The 21708-nt window shown below is 48.9% G+C and overlaps 2 protein-coding genes across 2 annotated transcripts in view; both read right to left on the bottom strand.

The window, feature by feature from the left end:
- Window positions 1-11310, bottom strand: part of IPO9 (importin 9) — a 39224-nt gene extending 27914 nt beyond the window's left edge. Inside the window, exons 1-3 of the mRNA XM_064472331.1 lie at window positions 11112-11310; window positions 1091-1152; window positions 416-502 (exon numbers count right to left, since the gene is read on the bottom strand). Coding sequence (XP_064328401.1) covers window positions 416-502; window positions 1091-1152; window positions 11112-11295 — 333 coding nt within the window. The 5' untranslated portion in view covers window positions 11296-11310. The remainder of the gene's footprint in view (window positions 1-415; window positions 503-1090; window positions 1153-11111) is intronic.
- Window positions 11311-19562: 8252 nt separating this feature from the next.
- Window positions 19563-21708, bottom strand: part of KDM5B (lysine demethylase 5B) — a 57247-nt gene continuing 55101 nt past the window's right edge. The window contains exons 26-27 of the mRNA XM_064472420.1: window positions 21101-21427; window positions 19563-20440 (exon numbers count right to left, since the gene is read on the bottom strand). Of these exons, the coding sequence (XP_064328490.1) occupies window positions 20303-20440; window positions 21101-21427 (465 nt within the window). The 3' untranslated portion in view covers window positions 19563-20302. The remainder of the gene's footprint in view (window positions 20441-21100; window positions 21428-21708) is intronic.

Raw genomic sequence — 21708 nt, 5'->3', positions numbered from 1 at the left:
TACTGAACAGATTTTTAATGAAACCCAGCAGACCTTTAAACTGAAATTTGTCATGGGAAAATAGCCTTTAAGTCCCAAGCTGAAAAACACAAGATTTAGCAAATCTCTGAAAAAGGACTGCCAGAATCAGTATTTTTAAAGCTTACAAAGCAGCTTTCTCCTAGTCTTGCTCTTCGAGCAGCTGAAACATCATGGCTGAACTTTTCCTACAGAAATCAGCCCAACCTTCTCAAGTCTAGTGTTGCTTTAAGCAACTGAACACAGATTTTTCAAGTGGAAGATGTCAGAAAACCTTAACTGAAGCCAATAATCCTTATAACACACATGGGCACTGGCACTTTTTAAACCACGTACAAAATTAATATTCTCAATGGATAAAGTGTCTCAAAGTAGACAACATGAAACCAAATCTTACCCTTTCCGTGGTCTCTGGAGGTCTAAATTTTTCTGACTGAGAACACCAGTGAGTTTCCACATACTGTTTCAAAATGACAGACGCTAGCTGTATGAGAGGTCGAGAATCAGTAACAAAACTTGCAACCACAGTGTCACCCCTGACCCGTTTGCTCAGTCTCCCACCCCATTGTGCTGCTTTTAGAGGGGTGACAGGGCTTGCCAAAGATGCAAAATAGACAAGAAAAAGTTACCACAGTGAAAAGATGAACCGACGGTCACTCACTGAGCAATGATGTACAGCACAAGATATGGGCCACAGGGTAACTAAAGAGATACAGAACCTAAACTTCCTTTTCAAGGAGGAAATCACCTACAGAAAAAGCTGCCACAAAGACAAGTCACACTTCTGCTTGCTGATGCCTACCATCTACCCAATAAGCTGTGCCCATTCCCAGTACTGTACTGTCTCAGCACCAGGTTTTTTAAGTCTAAAAAGCACTATTTAAAAACAAGTAAGTTTATAACACCTGAATAATGTTGGAAGAGAAAGTGATGGCTCTAGAGAAATGTAAAAGAAAAAGGAGAAGCAGAATGGCAAGTTACCTCAAATTTTTCACCTGGAAATGTGAGAGAGTATTTTAAAACCCAAGGAAACTACCGTTAAAATTCTTTCTACAGTTCCAGGTAAACTCACCTGACGGATGGCCAGAGCTCCCTGGGGATCTACAGTCAGTTCTGCTAAATGTACACCAAATTCTGCAAGGGAGGAAAAAAAAAGTTGGTATCATAACTTGTATTCCCACACAGTAAAACTCATCAAGATTTTTGGAGAAAGACATCATACCAATCGAATGACTCATATGTGGGAAGGAGAAGACAATTCCAAAGCGTAGCTACTCCAATGAATCACAAGCATTAATTCTCCCTGTGCTCTCTGCACAAACTTATTTTCTCAGCATCTTATTTCTTTTTCTCGTGGGCAAAAAATTTTGCAACACAGGTTAAGAAAGTGCAAATGATTTACAACTTAAAAAAAAAATCTTATCTACAACATAGCATCATTAGTCAAGCCCCTACAAGAGGGATGCATGGATAAGATCAGGGTGGGGTAAGCCCTAAGAGTGTCAGCCAGCAGCCCCTTTTCAGATAAGCCAGGTTCATCCAGAGAGTGATCTGGAAACATCACTTCAGTTGTCCCAAAACACACCCTGAGACAGCTCAGAAGGCACCAGGTGCCTTCCTGAGCAAACCCTGCCAGAACACACTGACACCAGAAACTGCCTGTACAATCACTCAGGCTGCGGGACTGTCTCCAGTAAGAAATTTGTCCAGAAAAAGCAAGAGCTTCTTTTAGTTGCCAAGCGAACTCTGTAACAAAGGCAAAATTAAAATGCTTGTACCAATTCTGTTGATGACTGAGCGCAGGAAATAAAAACCAGGAAGAGCAGCTGTTCTGGTCTGGTAAATCCATATGCCTCAATAAATTTGCTTAAAATTGAAACTTTAAGTTCCGGGCAGCTGATAACTGTGCTAAATACTTCATTTGATTTCACCAGTCTGCTTAAGAAACGCAGTTGTGAGGTTTTCGTCTAGAAACTGTGGAGCACAAGGCGTGCCCTGAGGTCCCACCAGCACAACCTGGCTCCCATGGACAGGATAAACGTGCTTACAGCATCCCTGACAAAAACACATTGAAAATCCTTGTGAAAGAGAGTTCTGCAACTTTCCTTAGCAGCATATTTGAGTGCTGCACAAATGTGGTTAGATATCCAAGTTCCTCCTAATATCCACCTCACTTGTAAGAGCCTTTTCTGGGTTGGGAGATAATTGCCTCTCACTTTCCCATGCTTACACTGAACACGCCCAGATCCTTCAACCTCTCTTCATAGATCATGCATTTTAAAAAAGAGAGGAAAAACCCCTCTTACCCTAGCTGCAAAAGCCGGAGCCTCATTCTGAGACGTACTTAACATAATACTCCTTTAACTGCAGCAGTAATTATTCTTCTAGCTGTCTGCAGCATTCCAGGCCTGAGTATGGCACTGAATTTCAGACACATTTTTAAAGAGTACAAATGAACTAAGAAGCCAGAATAAATGTAACGCCTTCACATAGTTGCAACTTACTACGTCTCCATTTTGCAATATTTAAGTCTAGTCACATCTGATTTTTTTCCTTTACATCTGTTACTCGGCACTTGATTTACAGAATTTTGTTTCCATCATTCTAATTTTCCAACATCTCTCTAATTCTGCTCTCAAGCAGACTGCAGTGCCGTCATTAGTAAACTAGAGGTGTACTCACTACTGCAGCAACCAAGAGCTCTGTCTTAAAAGCCCCTTGGGTTTTGCAATAAGCCCCCGATACAACTCTACGCACAGGTTTTCAGCCAACTGTGCATCTTAAAATATTGCAAAACTGTATGTTCTTAACTGATAAATGACCAATTGTGGCAAATTCGTACCAGAAACCCTATTGAACTCGGATCATTCATACCCAGCACTTGCTTGTTTAAGCAGTAAGCCAGCTCTCCCACTCAAACAAAGATGGGATGGATTTATCGAGAACAGATCATATAAAACTGTACTAGCTGTGTAGCATCTATTTATCCTATTATGTTATAGACACTGGCAAGCTGTTTAATGAGCTGGTCCAAGAATCTTTCCAGGGACTGAAATTATGCTGATCGTTGTACAGCTCGCTGGCTCCTCTTTTCTCAGAGAGCTGGTTTATTATTGTTTTTTTTCCCCAGTTGGGGAAACATTCTATTTTTATCATGGGCAACTGCAGTTCAAATGCATCTCTTCGTAAGTGCTTCCTCCACTTATATTTTGTAGATTAGAGATATCAGAAGCATCAAGCCTTCTTCCCAAGATAAACTCTGTAAAACCAAAAGATTAGAAACTTTGAATGAAGGGCCTGGCACAGGGAACACTTAGCAAACGCATCTCCTTCCAGCTCTGCTTCTCCTCTCCATTAACCTCAATATTAGCGAAATCCAACTCTCCTTCACATCCAAGCTCCATCTACCACATAACCAGTTTACGTAACCTACCATATCACCTCTTCACCCCCAACCTTTTGGAGAAATTAAGCCAGACCAAACAAAAAAATAGTATTAAACAAGCAGGGAGGAATAAACGAGCAGGACTTTCTATCGAACCACTGCACTTCACACCCTACCTTGCTGAAGCGGGCCAGCACCGAGTCCAGCTCAGGACACCCATACAGAGCTGTTTCAGGAGCTGCTACAGGTCCCTTTTAGTTGTCTCTGCCGGGGGCAGAGACAGGCACTGGTGGAGGGAGAGGCCATGGTAGCTGCTGCAGCTAACGCAGGTGAATCCACTGCCCCAAGGCTGCCAACACTCCAAATTAAAACAGCATTCAGTTTGCAGAGACCAGATCTCACAACTGCAGCAGCATCAGAAATCGAGTTCCCTTTACGCAACGCCGGCCCGCCCCTTGTGCATCAGTCCCCAGCTACATGGGCATAGACAATGTTCCATGGGATTGATTTTCAACAACATCATCACACACTAATTCGGGTTGAAAGGGACTTCAGGAGGACATCCTGTCCAACCTCCTGCTCAACGCAGGGTCAGCCACGAGGTCAGACCAGCACAGAGGGTGTCTGCAGCCAGACTAGGGAGAAATATCAAGTGGGTACCTAATGCTTAGCCGTAATTTTTACACACTACAAACGTGCTTCTTTGAGGAACTTCTTCAGCATCCATCATGATGCTCAGTGACTACTCCAAAAGCACTCTATTTTTCAGCACACCTCTGAAAACTACAACCGTATTATCCTCGTTTCTGAGCAAAGGACTGAAGGATTAAGGGCGGCCTTCTCCAGCATCCACAATGGCTTTAGGCATCTCACGTGAAATCACTTCTTTGCAACTTCTCACTACACTCAATGTCTGCAGTATTTCACAGTGCAAATAACAGCATTTGCTGCTGTGAATACCCTTTCTCCCTGAAAGTCAGGTATCACATGTCCCAATGTGGCCATTTCTATCACATGGCTCAATGTGGTCATTTCTTGTTTTGATTTCCCTGTTAAAAATTCAGTTCAATGTTAAAATATTAACTCCTGTTAAAAATTCAGAGCAATTTATCCATTCACAGAATTTCGACCTATTTCTGCCCATCATCCACTCTACTATAATTCAAGTTACCGCCAAGAGACCACCCATACAGCTACATACTGCGGTCATGTTTGTAAATGCTCCACAATCCCTCCTTCCACTCAATACCCTAAAAATCATGTATCCAAGGAGGTACCCAACGCAGCACAGCAATTACTCTGCATCAAACAGTTATGTCGAGAAGGGGCCGTCCATAAGCAAAAACATGCTGAAGTGGTGAAGCACCAGTGATGCTACAAGTTCTGTGCTATCGTTGCGTCCTGGTTTCAGCTGGGATACAGTTAATTTTCTGTTTCCAGCACAAATCCAAAACACAGCCCCATACTAGCTACTACAAAGAAAATTTACTCTATCCCAGCTAAAACCAGGACACATTGTACCTACAGCTGTTCTCTTGATACAAATGGAGAGCAAACCATATCATGCATATGTCATCAGAGAAGCCATGGAGTTTTAAAGCATCAAACTGTACATGCTGAGCCACCTACTCTGGAGGGGAAGACACTAAAAGAACGTTTACAAGACCCATAAAGCCAATATTCAAATCTGAGATCACATTCAAACCAAAGCATCAGTTGTCTCCTGCACAGGACTGGTCTCAAACAAGATGGACAAGCTCTGAAGAGGGTCAGCACGCCCAGACTGACACGAGTCAATTTGCCAAGGTCAGCACCATCTTCGCAGTCACCTGCATGTCTCAGCTTCTGGCACCAAACAACCTTGCAAAGGACTGAGCTGAAGATGCCTTCTCACACACAAGGTGTCCCAATATAAGCCACGCTGAAGACAGCCATATAAATGCCTTTTCTACCTGCAAAAAGGGCAAACAGGAACACAGAATGCAGAAAGGCAAAAGAAAGGCAATCCTCCAACCCGAAGCCATTCATCTATCACCACCACACTTCTAGAGCACAGGAGCAAATAGCTCAGAGACTTAATACCGTCACCATAAAGCATCAAACTTGTTATCTAAGCAGGCAAGCGGGTAGCAGTGTTTTTCAGCTGTATAAGAAGTTGGCATTAAAACTCCTTATCAGCATAATTTAAGGAATGTGTTACAGACATTGCTCTATTTAACAGGGTCAAAGAATGATCCGTCCCAGTGGACACCCACCGTACACCTCCTTCAGAGTGACACTGTCCCTGCTCTGACGTTCCTGGAGATGTCTCGGCCTCCACATGTGTTCTCTAATACAGTAAGGCCTAGAGAGGTGAACGTTTTTACACATTCCAGAATTATCCTCAAGTCATATGACATAAACTGCAGCATGCACACACGTGTACCATCAGAGGTGGTGTATGATGTTACCTGGATGGACCAGATAACGGGGAATGGAAACACCATCCCCACATCACCAGGAACAAGTCGATGGCAGAGTTGAGCCAAGTTAGACACCCGCAGAGCGGCAGCACTCCACAACCTGGAGCTCTCACTTCTGCCTTCCCCCTGCAGTCTCAGACATTGCTTTTAGTTATGTTCCATTAAAAGCTAGAGACAACACAGGTCACCAGGTGAACTTTCTTCTTTCCAGAGACCAACAACGACACATGTCCCATCCCCACGCTGCCAGGTGGTGCCTACTCCCCACGCTTTCCCAGCTGACGGAAGATGCAGGGAAGACACTGAGCCACTGGGGACATGTTTGGAAGTCCCTAAAGTGTGACATGGCAGGAAGAAACTGCCACCATGTCCTTATGCCAGAGCTGACATGCCGTATTCCTCCAGAACAGCTGTATCAAGTCAGACATGCGGAGACGCCTCTTGGACAGTTCAGCCTGTTCCAGAGGCTCCCACCTCTGACTGCATTTCTGCTCACCCCCTTGTACAAGCACTGGCCAGACCCACTACCAAGCCGCTTCAGGGAGCTCTACTGCATCCTCAAAAAAAACTGAGCCACCCCAACCTGGCTAAACCCTGCCTGGAGGAGAACGGGTGCTAGAGTGGGGCAGCACAGCCACGCGGGGAGAGCTAACTGCTGCAGTGGCTTAATAAGCTTGGCAAGCAGCTTAAATAAAGAGCTGAGGGCAGAGCAACGCTTGCCCCCACACGCCCCCTTGGAAATCGTGGTGCTGGGAACCTTCCAAAGCAGGTGGTGTATCCGACCAGTGTGTTTAATGGTTCTTGATGAGTTTTTTCCACCAGGAACGCCAAGCCATTTTTAAACCATTCCTACCTCCAACATCCAGCAGTGATGAGTTCCATAGTTTGCACACTGGGGGAAACAGTCTACTTCCTTCTACTTGTTGCGAATTAATTTTTATCTCGCTAACTTTATGAGAAGTCACAAACAATCACTCCTCACTCACCTTCTCTGTCACTTATGATTTTAGAGTCTCCATCTCTGTTGACTTCTGACCAGGCAGAAGTCAACGTATTTGCTGCTTCTGAGAACAGAAGCTTTCCCGCACCTCTGTGAACGTCTCTGTGCTGTGTTTTTACTGCCCTGCTTTATCCCTCCAGTGAGCAGCACGCCAGTAATGCATGCGGCACGGACTGCAGAGGCATGAGGAATTTATGTCGTGCTTTGTTCTCTGTTCCCTCCTTAACGGTCCATTTGGCTTTCAGAGCTCGGCAGAGCAGTGAATGGGTATTCTCAGGAAACTCTCCACACTTACAATAGGATCTCTTCTCCCAGTGGCGACAGTTAGGACAGCCCATGACTTTTTAAGGTATCACCTGGACTGTCTCCTCCTACCCGAGCATTACTTTGCTGACCGACACTGACCTCACCTGCTGCCTGCCCACTCGGCTCACTCTTGTGAAATCAGTCTGTACTTTTTGCCACCAATTCTCACTCTGGCCAGACCAAACAGCACAGCACTATCAGCAACTTTGCCACACCACTATTGACTCTTTTCCACATCATCCATGAACACGCTGAGCAGTCCAGCTTCACGTGGGACTCTTGACTATGTCCCTGCAGTGTGAAGCATGATCAGTCACTTCTACCTCTCGTCTTCAAGCTTTTAATCTGTTATTAATTCAAGAGCTGTCCCCAGCAGTTTAGTTTCTTCAGTTTCTGTAGGGGAATTTTCTAAAAGCTTCCTGGCAGTCCCAGGACTCCTTCTAACAGCTCTTCTGCTAAACACAGCTTGACTCTGCCACAACAATCACAGGTACCCAGCATTCCTATTTCCAACTCTTGACATGATTTTAGCCATTGCAGGCAGTGCAAAAGCCAGACTGACTCACCTGTAACAACCTCAACATCCATCCCTCCACTCTTGACCTTAGAGCCCTTACTAAAAGCTGACCCATGTTTACCAGCTTACCTTTATCTGGTCCCTAAGTGACCGTAAGTGGCAAGTTTTACAGCACCACTCATAGCATGGTAATTTAATGTTTGAGTCCCTTTAAAACTCTTGGACATCCATCCCGTAGCACTTGATGTTTAAGTAAACTGGTAAGTGAAAATGCTTCTACCTGTACTTCAACTTGACATGGATTCTCTGTGTCTCCTGTAGAGGCCCTTCAATGTGGCAAGTTAAGTCAACACAAGGAATTCAGCTTTTCTGCAGCCCTGTACTCCTTGTACCCTTCAGTCACCTGGTGGCCATGCACACTATCTGAAATGCTTTCTGTTTCTGCAACATTCAAAAGCATCGTAAGTTTTTATATCTTTAACCAGTTTTTCCTCAATTTTTTTTTGCCTACCTTCATCTGTTTTTCATTAAAAGCACCAATATTTGTGCTCTGTTCTACTGCCTCGCTTTTACTTTCAGCATCTTCTTTACACTGCTTAATGATATAGTTTTTGTTTCTTTAAAGTACTTCTGACACACATGATCTACATTTCTTTACCTCAATAATACTGTGTTGGTAAACACAGTATTCCTTTAGCTCCTCCTCTTGGTTTTTGCAAGTTTCTCCATACCAAAGACAGCACAGAAAGGACAATATAACTTATTCCTCCCATGCTGCTTGACTAGGACAACAGAGGAGGAATCACAGAGCGCAGAATAATTCAGCTGAAGAGACCTCAGGAGGTCTTCAGTCCAACCCCCATCATCAAAGCAGCATCAGCAGCATCAAATCAGGTTGCTCCAGGCATTTTCTAGGCAGGTCTTGGAGATACTGAAGGCTGGAAACGGCACGGCTTCTCTGGACAATTTGCTCTAAAGCTTGGCTCTCCTCACAGTGAAAAAATATCTCCTTATATCCAGTCTGAACCTCTTGTTTCAGTTTCTGCCTGTTTTCCTTCATCTTCTCCCAGCACCCAGTGGCTTGACAACCTCCTCACAGTTACCAGAAGCTGCTGTCAGATCCACCCCCAAAACCCTCATCTCCATACTGGAAAACCCCTCTCCGCCAGCATCCCCTCATGTGTCAAGGGCTGCTGTTCCTCAACCGACTTGATGGCCTTTTGCTGAACTCACTCCTGTTTGTTGCTGCCTTTCGTGTACTGGGGGGCAGGAGCAAAACCAGACAAGTATTCCAGATGTGGTCTAACCAGCGCTGACTAGAGAGGGCTGGTCACTACCTCTGATCCTGCGGGGATGCAGGAGGCCTCCAGGGCACGCTGCTGGCCCTGCCCAGCTCACCAACCACCAGGATTCCCAGGCTGCTGGAACGCTGCTCCCCAGCCAGGCAGCACCTGACCCCTGTGGTGGGTTTTCCTGTCCCAGGTGCAGAACCCGGTATCTGCCCTTGCTGATTTCAGGAGGTTCTTCTCAGTCCACTCCTGCAGGGCTCTCTGGGCAGCAGCCCTGCCTGAAGGCACCAGCCACCTCCCCTCCAGTTTGGTGTCACCAGCAAACTGCATGAGAAGGCATTCTGTAGCCTCCTCCAGGTCACGGGTGCAGGTCCTGCAACAGACCTGGGCAGTTCTGGGATGGCAACTGCAGAGAAGTACTGGGTGACTTTAGGACATTCGTAAAACAGTGGAAAAACAGAAGCATAGGTGCCTCTATTCCTCTTGCCCTTAATGTTATCCACCAAGTGCAATTCTGTTGCGTTCCTGGGCTCTCAAAGGGACCTTAGGGACATCCATCACCTAGAGCTCTCAAAAAGTATTTTTTTTCCTGGAAATGTTACCCAAACCATTACACAAACTTGATTTCATTTCTTGGGATAAGATTTAAACTGTTTTGGGAAAAAGAAAAGCCGCCACTGCAGAGCACACCAACTACAGCAGCTTTGCAAGGCTGCATGGTCCAGTGACCATGGGTCAGTGAACCCCACACCACTTCCAGACTTGTCCTTCTGCAAATGCCATCAAATCACTCGTTAAAAGCTCCAATAGCTGCATGGCAATACACAGATTTCCTGGTAATGCATCAGGGAAAACTTAACCTGAGAGTGTTAAAGCACCTGTTAAGGGGCCGCATAAGAAGAAACATTTTATCGAACAATGTCTTCCTTTCATCGACCCGGTCTCATTCCCAGGGTAACGTAATCACAACCCTGTTCTTACCCAGTCACGTCCTTATACCTTCCTTCCCTTTACAGCAAACTTCCTTTGATAACATTTCTGAGCTGAAGTTCAGGAGCAGAAAGACTTTAAACACTTCACAGAACACTTTCATATGGGCACAAGCAGACAAAGGTAAGGCAAAATTTCCAGGAGGGTCCATGAACCACCAGCCCATCAAGCTGCCAGGCCACGGGCACGACTCCGGGCCACGGGCTGCAGTGCCACGCTCTCCAGCAGTAGAGTCTTCAAATCTTCCAGGGGTTTCTAGAAATGCCAGTTTTTTGGGGTGGACTATAAAATTTAAGTGAAGTACAATAAAAGGTTACCATCAATAGGCTTTTTAACTGTAGCTTGCACCCAGGAAAAGCAGCAAGTGCATGAGCTAGCTTAGTGCCACCATAAAAAGGCCAGATAAGTAATGGAATAACTAGAGACAGTGTTTGAATTTGGGGCGCTTGCTCTTTTAAGCTCTGCCTTTCCAAAGCCACAGGCCGGCTACCACCCAGCTCCAGCGTCCCGCATCTCCTCGGCTCTCCACAACAGACCCTGGAGCACCGGGAGCCCCGTCAAAGGGGTTTCACACAAGACGCGGGTACAGCTTCGCCCTGACCACACTCAGCCCGGCACAGGCCGGGTGCGGACGATGACCCACAGGACGCGGGCACACACAAGGCACGCACGCCCGGCCGTGGAGGCTCTCCGGGACCGCGCCACGGGCAGCCCCGGTGCCTTCGCCTCGGGCGGACAGAGGTGCTCGAAGCAGCCGGCCTGGCCCGCGGCTCCGCCACCCCCCGCGCCCCTCCACCCTGCGCTCGGCGCGCTCCCCCCCGGCCGCTCCCCTCTCGGAGCCCCGCCGCGGCTCTGCCCGCCGCCCTCCGCCGCAGGCCAGGGGCAGCCGCAGCCCGGCCGCGCCGGCGATCCCGCAGCGGAGCCCCGGAGGAGGGGCAGGGCCGCCCCGGAGGCACCGGGCCGCCGCCCCCCGCCGCTGCCGCCGCCGCCCCCCGCCGGCCCGAGCGCCGGGGATGGAAGTTTTGGCCGAGGCCGAGGTGCGGCCACGAGGCGCCGGTACCGGGAAGCGCTGGGGGAAGGCGGCGGCCCTTCCCCGCCCGGCCCCCGCCGCCGGCCCGCTCAGCGCGGCGCGGCCCTCACTCACCCTCCGTCACCTCCAGCACCTTCACCTGCTCCTCGGCGGCGGCGCGCACCGCCTGCACCGGGCACAGGATCCCCGTCAGCGTCTCCACCAGCGCCTCCTTCAGCCCCTGCGCCACCGGCCCCGCTCCCGGCCCGCCGCCGCCGCCGCCGCCGCCTCCCCCGCCCGCCGCCGCCGCGCCCGCCATCGCCCCCCCCTCCCCCCCCGCGCCGCCGCCGCCGCCGCCGCCGCCGCGCGCGCCAAACCGCACGGCACGCACGCACGCGCCGCCCGGGCAGCGAGGCCTCGCGCGCTCCGCCTCGCAGAGACGGCGGCGGGGCTCGGCGCGCCGTTCACAGCGCCCCCTGGCGGCGCGGCGGGCCCCGGGATGGGAAATGGCGGCGGAGGGGCCCGGAGCGGGGCGTGAGACCCTTCGTGCTTCGGCCTCCTCAGAGGCGCGGAACTCCTGCCACGGCAGGAGCCGGGCGTCAGTCAGAGCCCGGGAAAAGCCTTGAGCCCCTTAGCATTTCCCTCGCCGTGTCGGTGGGGAGCTCCCACCGTGAGGAGCCCTCGGGAGCTGGGTGAGGCTGCTTAGGGCCCGGGGGTGTCCCTACACTGAGGGGCAGATGTATCCACCTGGGCCAAAACAGCTGAGTTTTGCTTTTAAATGATGCGAGGGTGACCTTGGGCACGAGGTTTCCTTGCAGAGGCGTTGAGATGGCGGCATACAAAGAGGTTTGACTCCTTCCCGCCCCGCTTCGGCGCCTGGTTTCTGTGCAGAAGCCGTGAGGGGATGGGTGCTGGCAGGGCCTCGAGGCAGCACTGGTGCAGGGCACCGTGGTGGTCCTCTGGCTCCGAGCAGCTCGAGCACGAGGGAGGGAGCCAGCCCTGCAAGCAGCTTTGCTCTCATCCCTGAGGGGTCAGCCTGTCTGCAGCAGCAGAGGAGGGGGCTCAGGCTACAGGCATGCTGCTCCATGTCAGAGCTGGAAGGTGAATTAAGCCTCACGTTCTTGATGCAGGTTTGAATAGTGCTGTACATGATGCTCAGGGGAAGCAAAAGAAAGTGGGCTACCATCGCCCTGTGTGAGTTGGCAACAAGGCAGCAGTAGATGCCTTGAGCTGTGAGTAGAATGAAAGCCACACAGGGGAGCAAAGTACTGCTTTCTTTCCATCTCTGTTTTCTGTAACTGTTTATTTAGAGAGTATAAGCGATTTTACAAATCATTACAAGTACCAAAAAGCAGTATTAACACAAAATAGCCTTCTTGTGTGAAGGACGGTGATGGGGTTGTGTTTTGACACGGTGCTAACAGGTCTGAGTAGGTCCCACGTGCTTTGGAGCCTGGTGCTCCTGGGGATTTTTCTGAACCGATCTGCTATTTGGTTGTTAACTCTTTTGCAGCAAGACCCCCGGGAGCAGCCCAGCGATTCGTATATAAACACAGTCCACTGCCAGGGGTGAGCCTGGGAAGCACGACAGAGACAGCAGTCATGTTAACTAATCCCTAGGCTGGCTCTGGCTGCGCTATGAGCTTTTAACTCCTTCCCTACAGGTCTCTTACGACTTGGGCTCCCTCCAGCCTGGGGGAAACTTCTCTTTCCATAGAAAAGATCTATTCTGGTCACTGTGAGGGACTGTTTTCCTTGCCCACAACACTTTCTGCTTGAAAACTACTTGAGGGTTATCAAGTGATTACCTGGATGTGATACGACTAGGAATACTTGGCTTTTAGGCTTGTCCTGGTGCTATTTAATAATTGAGCATGCCTCACCACTTGTGCACAAGTCTTGGTCCCCTCCCAGAGACATCATTTCCCCATCCACCCATCGCTCCTTTTGTGTATTTTGTCATATTCCAAGACAGCTTTGCCGCTCTCTTCCGAGCTGGAGGCTGTTCCCCTGGGATAACATGTCCAGTCACATTCTCTCCCACCAATATGTTTTTAAATGTTCTTGTCAAGAGCAATGCAGGCAACTGCTTCTATAAATCATGCATGTAACTTTTGCAACCTGAGTTCAAGATTTTCCCGACAAGTAGAAAGAGCAACCTGAGATGCTACAGAAACACAAGACTGGGTTCAGCTCCCGACAGCCACAGTTCAGAGGCGACTGTCCCACTGCCCACCCGTCCTGCAGTCCCACCAGCACAAGGGCTGCACAGCCAAATCACTGACAGGACAGGAGCCCTGTTTTAGTTAGCACTAATCCACAGCCCCTGCGAAACGAGGAGCTCCTTCCTTCAGCACAGCCCTTACACCGGCTGGGGCCCTTCCTGTGGCTGCCCCAGCCCTGCCTGGGCAGCGACAGGTCTTCAGAGGGTGACTTAACATCCAGAACAGGCAGTCAGTGGAGGTGGCATGAACTGCTCTCCAGAAGCTCCTCTGTGCTTACACTAGACGCTGTCCGGACAGCCGCAGTTAGGTGAAATCAATCCACTGTGACACTTCACTATAAAAACATCCCCCACACCACAAAGTTAGATTTTCTTCTGCAAGAGTTAGGGAAGTTGGGGTGATGGAGCCCATCTTTCCCCCTAAGCTGACAGGACCAGGCCATGGGCTCAGGCAACGCCCAGCACCCCCCATGTCCCATGCCGAGCCACGCTCTCTCCAGCAGCAGCAGCGGGCTGGGGATAGCAGAGATCATTCCCAGTCAGCACAGGTACAACCCATTCAGGTGGGCGTTTTTGTGGGGAGCGGGGAGGAGAACAGGCTCTAGCCCTCCACTCACACCCAGAGGCAGACACTGGGCCTTGGCACAGAACAGGGTGCGAACACACCCCCGCTCCCCCCACGCTGCCCCGGTCACGACTGGCGCCAGAATTCTCTGCAAAGTGAATAAAGATTATTTTTCTCTCTTGTTCTTCCCAATCCAAAACACTGTTCTGCTGGAGGAACAAATACATATTTATACAGGGCGTAACTCCTGCTAACCCAGGGGCATCTGCTCATCTTTGCACTGTCCTTGTATTTTGGCTTAGTGGAAAACATGAGTGAATTCCTACTGCACCTCGAGCAGCAGGGCAGGCCCAGGACTATTGCACCAGACGTTCTGCTGGCACCCAGTGCTGGCTGGCTAACATCAGGCCAGCACGTCTGTGCAAGTATTTGTGATCAGTTTTGTCCCTTCTTACCAATCGGAACTGCCTCCTCTGCCCTTGCTGACATTTCGCAGAAAATGAGGATGCAGTTTAGGGGGAGGAGGGGCATCCCAGAGCAATGCTTGTCTAGCCCATAATCCTTTTTGCTCAAGTGACCATACAACTGCTCTGAATGTTCCAACTCGTCCTTCTGTATTTGCAGAAATTGCATTTATTTGAATCTTGCAGGCTTTCTCGGGTTGAATTCCCATCTGTACATTGCACGCTCTCTCCACATTTTCTGCATAGCTGCTTCCTGCAAAACCAGCAAACGTAGAGCTCCCCTTTCAAATGCCATACATTTTGCCTCAAAGCCAAATGGGTTCTGACATTCATCTTTTCTTTTGACATACTTCAGGGAAGAAAATTCAGTCACCACAAAGAGATTACACTCTTAGCAGGAGAAGACACTTTATGAAGAACTTGTTTCCTCCTGTGATGTTTCAGCTCACGGGTGCCTCAGCCCTGCAGACCCGTGCCAAGGAAGGCCCCAAAGGAAGATGTGCAGCTGATGTGGGACTGCTGTAACCAGCAAAACCCTCCAACAGAAATCAGGGCCAGCACCAGGGACGGGCGCCGCATCAGCCCCCGCTACAAGGCCTTGGCCACAGACGTTACGCGGTACATGCCTGACCGTCCCCCACTTGATGAAAGTTTAACTCCAGGTGGCAACAAGAACACAAAACCCCAAAAGCCAAAGAAACACCTAAGCACCCAAACACCCGGCCAATACTCTCCAACATTGGTTTTGTCCTCAACAAACCCTGGGTGACAGAGATGCTCTGAGTGAACAGTGTGTTCTGCAGACAGGGAGCTACTGTTTTTATGATGTTTTATAAAATATTTATACATTTTTAGATGCCCAGCTCACACAGATCTCGGGAGGCGAGCGCACACAGAGAAAATCTGGACCAGTGTTGTGATTAAACAGCCAAGTACCTTTAAAAATGTCACTCTAAGTATAGGAATAACAAACATTTCAGAACTTGAAAAACTGAGATACTTAGGGTACCTTCATGAAGCTGCACCACTTTTAATTCAGGATATGTCACTATTCCTTTTTAACCACCTTTCAGCAAACCCTCAGCAGAGGAATGTTGGACCTGGCAGCATATGGCATCATCACTCATGCTTTTACTTTTTTTGTAAAGTATCTGTTCCTTCTACCCAAGATCTTTTTACTGAAACCCAGTCACACCATTCAAGTCTGTATCGAATAGAAGCTGCGTGTTGAACCTGCAGTACTGTTAATCTAGTGTGGCTGTTTTATCTCCTCTTCCAGACATTGGCTTTTATTTTTATTGATGCTGCTCTTGGTGCGGGGCTGTTGCCTTCAGAGACTGACGTGTTTACGTCCTAGAGAAGAACACTCAATATGCGGCTTGTTCACTTCTGAAGAAAGGATAAAGCTGTTTTTCACGGCTGTACCTCAACCCTTCTCTTGGAAAAGCACATTCATCTCTAGACTCACGGAAGAGTCATCTTGGCTCCTTAACATTGCTTCCAGGTCGCTGCTGCCTGCGCGTGCATTCTGGAGACCTTCCCTTCCTAAATCCCACGTGACACGTTAGTTGCGTCCTACAAACACACCTCCTACCGCAGATACAACAGCTGAAACACTCATTGTTGCTTTTCTCTTTGCTGATCTGTTGCCTGCCCTGCATCTGGCCTACAGCCGAAGCCCCTCACTGTAACTCCATTTTCCCTGAAGCGTGCTAATGCTTTAAGGATCCTCCACGCATCATGGTCAGCTGTAACACAAAACAGCTCCTCTGTCAAGCTGTAAAATTAACTGTGTTTGTTATTGCATTGTTTACTTGAATATATATGTATTTAATCAGTATTAGACACCCCTCATCCCCGTCCTTGCATCAGGCTAACAAATGGCAGCTGAAGTTCCACAATGCACAAAGACGACATTTCAGTTCTGTTTTTCCCCGCTCGGTGCTGTTTAATACGTTAACACACCACTCTGCAGCTGTGAAGGGAACATTCCCCCGCCCTGAATCAGTTCCATTTGGATACCCGAATGTCAGCTGTATCCAGAGTATCAGGGACTGACATGTTGTCCCTAAGAAATTATATCCTTTGTACCTGGAACTCATTTTAACCCCTGAATAGCGTACCTTTCTTGTCTCCTCACCCTGAAGAAGAGGTCTCAGCGTAGACCATCACCCAGATGGTGCTGCGGAAGGGATTACTTTACTGTTCGAGGCAAGGAGTTTATACCAAACCCTTGGCATGCTCTTTTCTCCCAGTGTACTTTGTTCCACCCTGGTGGCCGGGGCTGAGCGCTGACCACACCAACAGCACAATTCCAGCACCGGCTTCTGCCTGTGGAAAAGAAATCCCGTGTGTGCATTATCAGGGTGTGAGCAGAGAGAACGGGTGGCACATTAGGTGGGCTAAGGAGAGTATGAAGAAACCCAGCACCAATTCTGACACCATTTAACAAGTGCTGACACAACTGCCTAAAACCTCTTTTGCCACCTTCAAGAGAAGCTTTCTGCAGAGACCCACACGGAAGCCCGCCACCACTGTGGGTCGGAGCACACAGACCAGACCAGTCTGGTTACCATCGTTTCCAATCTTCCTCCAAAGCTGCCAAAGCACCTTCTGCCTGTGGTTCCACAGCTCTCAGCGACTCTGGATTCAAGGCTTCTGAAACAGAGAGCCACTGATGCAGTTGGGCGCGTATCAGCCTGTGCTGATGCTCCTCACGTGGAGCAAGAAAGCACACATCAGCTGGATTAAAGGTGGCCCAAGACAGACAATCCCAACGCCTGACCAATGGTACAGGCAGGCTTTAAATAAAATCAGACTTTTCAGCCTCAGCTCCACAGGTAGGGAACTGATTTTATTTTTGTCCTATTTTTGATTAAACTAATGTAGAGGCCATAAATTATTCTTACTAAAGAGTCAGCGTCTGAGCAATCGAGGGAGGTTGATACACTTGATTGTTTCACTCATTTAAAAAAATTTTTTAAACAATGAAGCAAAATGGGGTGGGAAGGACTTTTTTTGTTAGCTTGTTTTGGTTTATCCTCTGGAAATCTAGGATGGACAGAGGAGAGGTGGAAGGGACAGCTGATCCCAACAGCCCCAGCTGCTGAGCGTGTTCCGCCCTCATCATCTCCCCTGATGAGGAACGCGCAAGGGATGCTCACAGAAGAGCCCACCCTGAAGCAAACACCAAACCTCTTGCTCGTTTAGTTTGACAAAGTCAAAGCCTGACCTAATCCAGTCTGAGGGATCCACACGGGGATGAAATCTAACGGGCACAGCCCGTGGCTCGGCGGGCACCACCCCCGCAGCAACCTCCGGCCACCCTGAGGTCACAATTTCAGCAGAAAATAAAATGCAAATCCTTACGCAGACACCCCCTGCTGTAGGCGTCAGTCACCCAGGGACAGGCTTTTCCATTTCTTGAAAAATTTCAAGCAAAAATGTGGTAATTTCCAAAACATCACGCTCTAATCTACTGCATTCGTTAGTCCTGATGAGAAATTTTGTTGTAAGAACTACAATGGTCTCCTCTGGCCCCTACAGTCCACAAAATGACACCTTTCCCTTGCTCCTACACTGAATTGTCACGCTGAACTTAACTGCATTGTATTTCCTCTAGTGCTTTTTAGTAAACTGCTGTTTCTGCAATCGGGAAAAAATAAAAGGGATACTGCAAGGGAAACTTCTGTAGTGTTTTCAGTTCCATCAAAACACTGTGCAAGCTCTTTCTATTTCAAGTTTGCTCGTCTGCCCCCTTTAAAAGGAAGTTATTACAGATCAGGGTTTTTTTTCACAGCTTGGACTGTTATCTTAACCTTGCACAGACTTCCAACAGCAACAAAAGTCTAGAAAAAAAATCACAAAACTTCCTTTTGGATGTTAGAGTAAATAAAAAAGACAAGTCACACTACGGAAGGACATACACATTTAACTAACGTACATGCGGTCAGGCTGTCTCCTGCCCACACCAACCATTTTAGACAAATCATCTATACCAGGCTGAAGCTTGGCCTCAGGCTGCGTCAGGGCAGGTTTAGGTTGGATATTGGGAAAACGCCTTCACTGCACGAGCGGTCAGGCCCTGGCACAGGCTGCCCAGAGAGGAGGGGGAGTCGCCGTCCCTGGGGGGGTTCAAACTACGTGCAGACGTGGCCCTTGGGGACATGGTTTAGGAGGCCTGGGGGTGTTGGGCTGGCAGTTGGACTTGGTGATCTCAGAGGATGCTTCCAACCTTAATGGTTCTATGATTCTCTAACAGTTAATAATCAGCATGGGAATAAAAAGCATACTGTGTTTAAAAACACCCCAAACCAAAACCCCTGGGAAACCTGCCTCCCGCACAGCTCTGCCTCCACAGAGATCCACCACAGCACGACTGGGGCCACCTACAGCTCAAAGGCTTTGCCCTGCGCCCAGTGACTCTCCGCACTTCTGCCTCTGGGAGCGGGCCTAAACCAGCAGGGAAACCTTCACCACCAAATTCCTCTTGATGAGGGGAGGGAGTGGTGATGACAGGATGTTGCAAGCAGAGCACTCTGACACAAGGATCTAGACCTCCCACCTTGCAGCACTCCAGAAGTTCCACCTTCAGCGGCCCACGGAGCCACAGCACTGGCTGTTTCCAGAGGAGCAACAACTATACTCTGCATTAGCAATTGCTCTGCAAAGGATTTCAGGTATAGCCCCGTGTGGAGCGCCCGGTGGGCTTCAGTAAATACCTCCTCCTTAGAGGTCCTGTCCCCTCGAGGCAGCACTGCTGTGCCGCCACCTGCACTGCCCCTCTGACCCCCAGGCCGAGGCCCCTACGCAGTGTTGGGAGAGAATCGCAACCACTCCAGGGATTTCCTCACTCCCCAGGCTTTCAGGCGGCAGCAGCTGCCAGGAGCCCGCCCGCGGTCAGGCAGAGGGCTCTGCGGCACCGGCAGGCGCTCTGCTGAGCCCGCTGCGGGGAAGCCTCTCCGTCCGACGCCGGCTGGAGGAGGCTGGCCGCCCGAGCTGCCCCACGCCTTTGCCTCCGGTGTGAATTCCCTATTCCTGCCCCTGCCAAGTCACAAATCGCCGTTTCAACCCTTTATTCACCCAACCTGTAAAAATAATGTCAGTTTTGGAAAAGCTTTGCAAAAGGCTTGTAAAAGGTTTGAGTTTTCTTTTTTTTTTTTTTGAAATAAGATTTTGATCTGCCCTCTCCTTCCAAAGCCGAATGTACCAGTAAGGTAAGAAAATACCATGGCTTTAGCATTTCTTCTTTTAAAGATGGGTTTCTCTTGAATAAGAGAACACATCAATGCAATCAGTATCGCTCCAGAGGGAAATGAAACTGCATTTCAAGCTCTCTAAAAACACCAACATTTAATTTTATAACATAACCAGGGGTTTATTCCACAATATAAACTGCAACATTTGATACAAGCTACCCAAAAAAGGAGAAAGCCAAAATACAGCTGTGGCAATTACTTTACAGACCTTTTTTTTTGTTTTGTTTTTTTTCTGTCTTCTACATCACTGGGCCATCAGTGACACTAGGATCTAACATTTGCTTTCTGTACATCAACCAATGCTAGAAGCAACACGCTGTTCAGAACTGTCATTCCAGTCACTGAAACCAGACATAGAAGTTATTGCTTAGATAAATAAACCTAGTCTACGAAAAAAAGTGGAAAAAAACTAAAGGCTCCAAAGATTTAACAGAGTAAACAGGGATTTCCTCAAAAGAGGATTTATTGGAAAATTCATGGTGCAGGTTTTTTTGCACCTAAACCAAGCTGAATTAAATACGCCGGTAAATCCCAGAGAGGTAATTTAATGCTGTACAATAAAAGGTGCATGTTTCAAATGCCTTCCAAATTGGTGGAAACCCCTGCTAAACAGTCAGCATCTCAAACCTCAACAACCACAAACAGATCAAGGGAAAATACAAAAGTGTCAAAAATTGTTTTGAGTTCTGGAAAATGATCCCATAAGGATAGAAGTAGCACCATTTGCAATCTGGTTCTTAAACCAGCCCCTGTGGCTTTATTGGAAAACTCTAACAACCTTCTTTACTCAAGTCCTGAACGGTTTACGGGGAGTTTTACTTCCGATATTGAGAGTCCTTCCCAGTGCAGCTGATGCAGATGTAGTCCTCCTTCTCTGCCATTTCTGGGGAGATGCCCACACACACCTGGTGGAACCACTGGTTGCAGCTGCCGTCGCACTGGACCCAATCCACCTAACAGAGCAGACACACGGGTGTTCAGAGGAGAGCCAAGCAAATGCAGCATTCATTGGTCATTTGGGGGCACTTAATCTATTTAAATGAGTGCGAAACGTCCCGTTATACAGCTGGCTAGTGCTGGATGTTCAACTCCTGATCACTGTTCTCTGGACTCCTGCCACCCAGCTCCTCCAAAGCTGAGAGCAGGGCACCCTTCCCCCTTCCCTCATCCCTCCGCTGCTTTCCCACCTACAGGTGGTGGGTGGCAACTTCACTACGGCCCTCCCAGGCACCCGGGGACATCCCTTGTCTCCATTTTCCAGCAGGGACGGACCTGTGCAGGGCTCCAAGGCACCATCCCTGCCCACAGAAAGGCTGCAACCCACAAAGCCTATCTACACCCTTACTGCAAGAGCACAGATGAATAGGGTGTCTGCACAGCCCCACCTCCTCCTCCCCATTCCGTGCAGGTGCTTTCATGCCCACCTGCCTTCCGCAGTCCCAGCTGCTCTTGGAGGAGGTGGGAAGGACCGTTAGTAAGTGTGTCCCAGCAGTGGCAGACCCTGTCTCTGGGTTACCAACTCCCTCGCGCTCCCTTTGTACGCAGGACTTCTGTAGTCAAACACTTTGAGGGCAGCTGAACGCCCCAGATCCCAGCGTTCAGCCTCTACTGACCTCATCCCCCTCCGGCTGGAGGCAGTTCACAGCAGGGCAGATGGCATCCTCATCCTCAGAGTCCTCCTGCTCAGAGAATGACATGTCTGAGGAAAGCAAGTGGCTTTCACTGGAACGCTGCATCTCAAAGAGACGCTCCCGCTCTCTCTCCAGTTTGTTAGTGCAGAGATCCTTTGAGTGATTCAGTTTCAGTTTCTTCTTTTTGGGAGTTCTCATTTTTTTTACTCTCGCTCTCTTCTCATCATAGAAGCTCTCTCTCTCAAAACGCCGCTTTAGTTTTCTCTCCATGTAACTAATCCCATCCTTTTTCCCTCGGCAACACTCATTCTGTTGGAACAATATTTTGGCAAAATCATCAGCGTGCAGCCAACGCTCGCTATCCCGTTATTACGTACCCTGCTCTTCGGAACAGGCTTCAGTGTTTGACAGGGTGCTGCCCTTTCAGCAGAGGCGGGATGAGTAAGGGGAGCAAAGGACAGGGTCACACTCCAGTGACAGAATTTCACTGTCAACTCAATTTAGGTGTTGGACCCAATGATACTTGCAGGTCCCTTCCAACTCAGGACATTCTGTGATTCTACGATAGTTTATAGGAAAAAAAAAAAAAA

This window comes from Phalacrocorax carbo, chromosome 23 (assembly GCF_963921805.1).
Source record: "Phalacrocorax carbo chromosome 23, bPhaCar2.1, whole genome shotgun sequence".
NCBI classification, from domain to species: Eukaryota; Metazoa; Chordata; class Aves; order Suliformes; family Phalacrocoracidae; genus Phalacrocorax; species Phalacrocorax carbo.
This window is presented reverse-complemented; position numbering and strand designations above follow the sequence as displayed.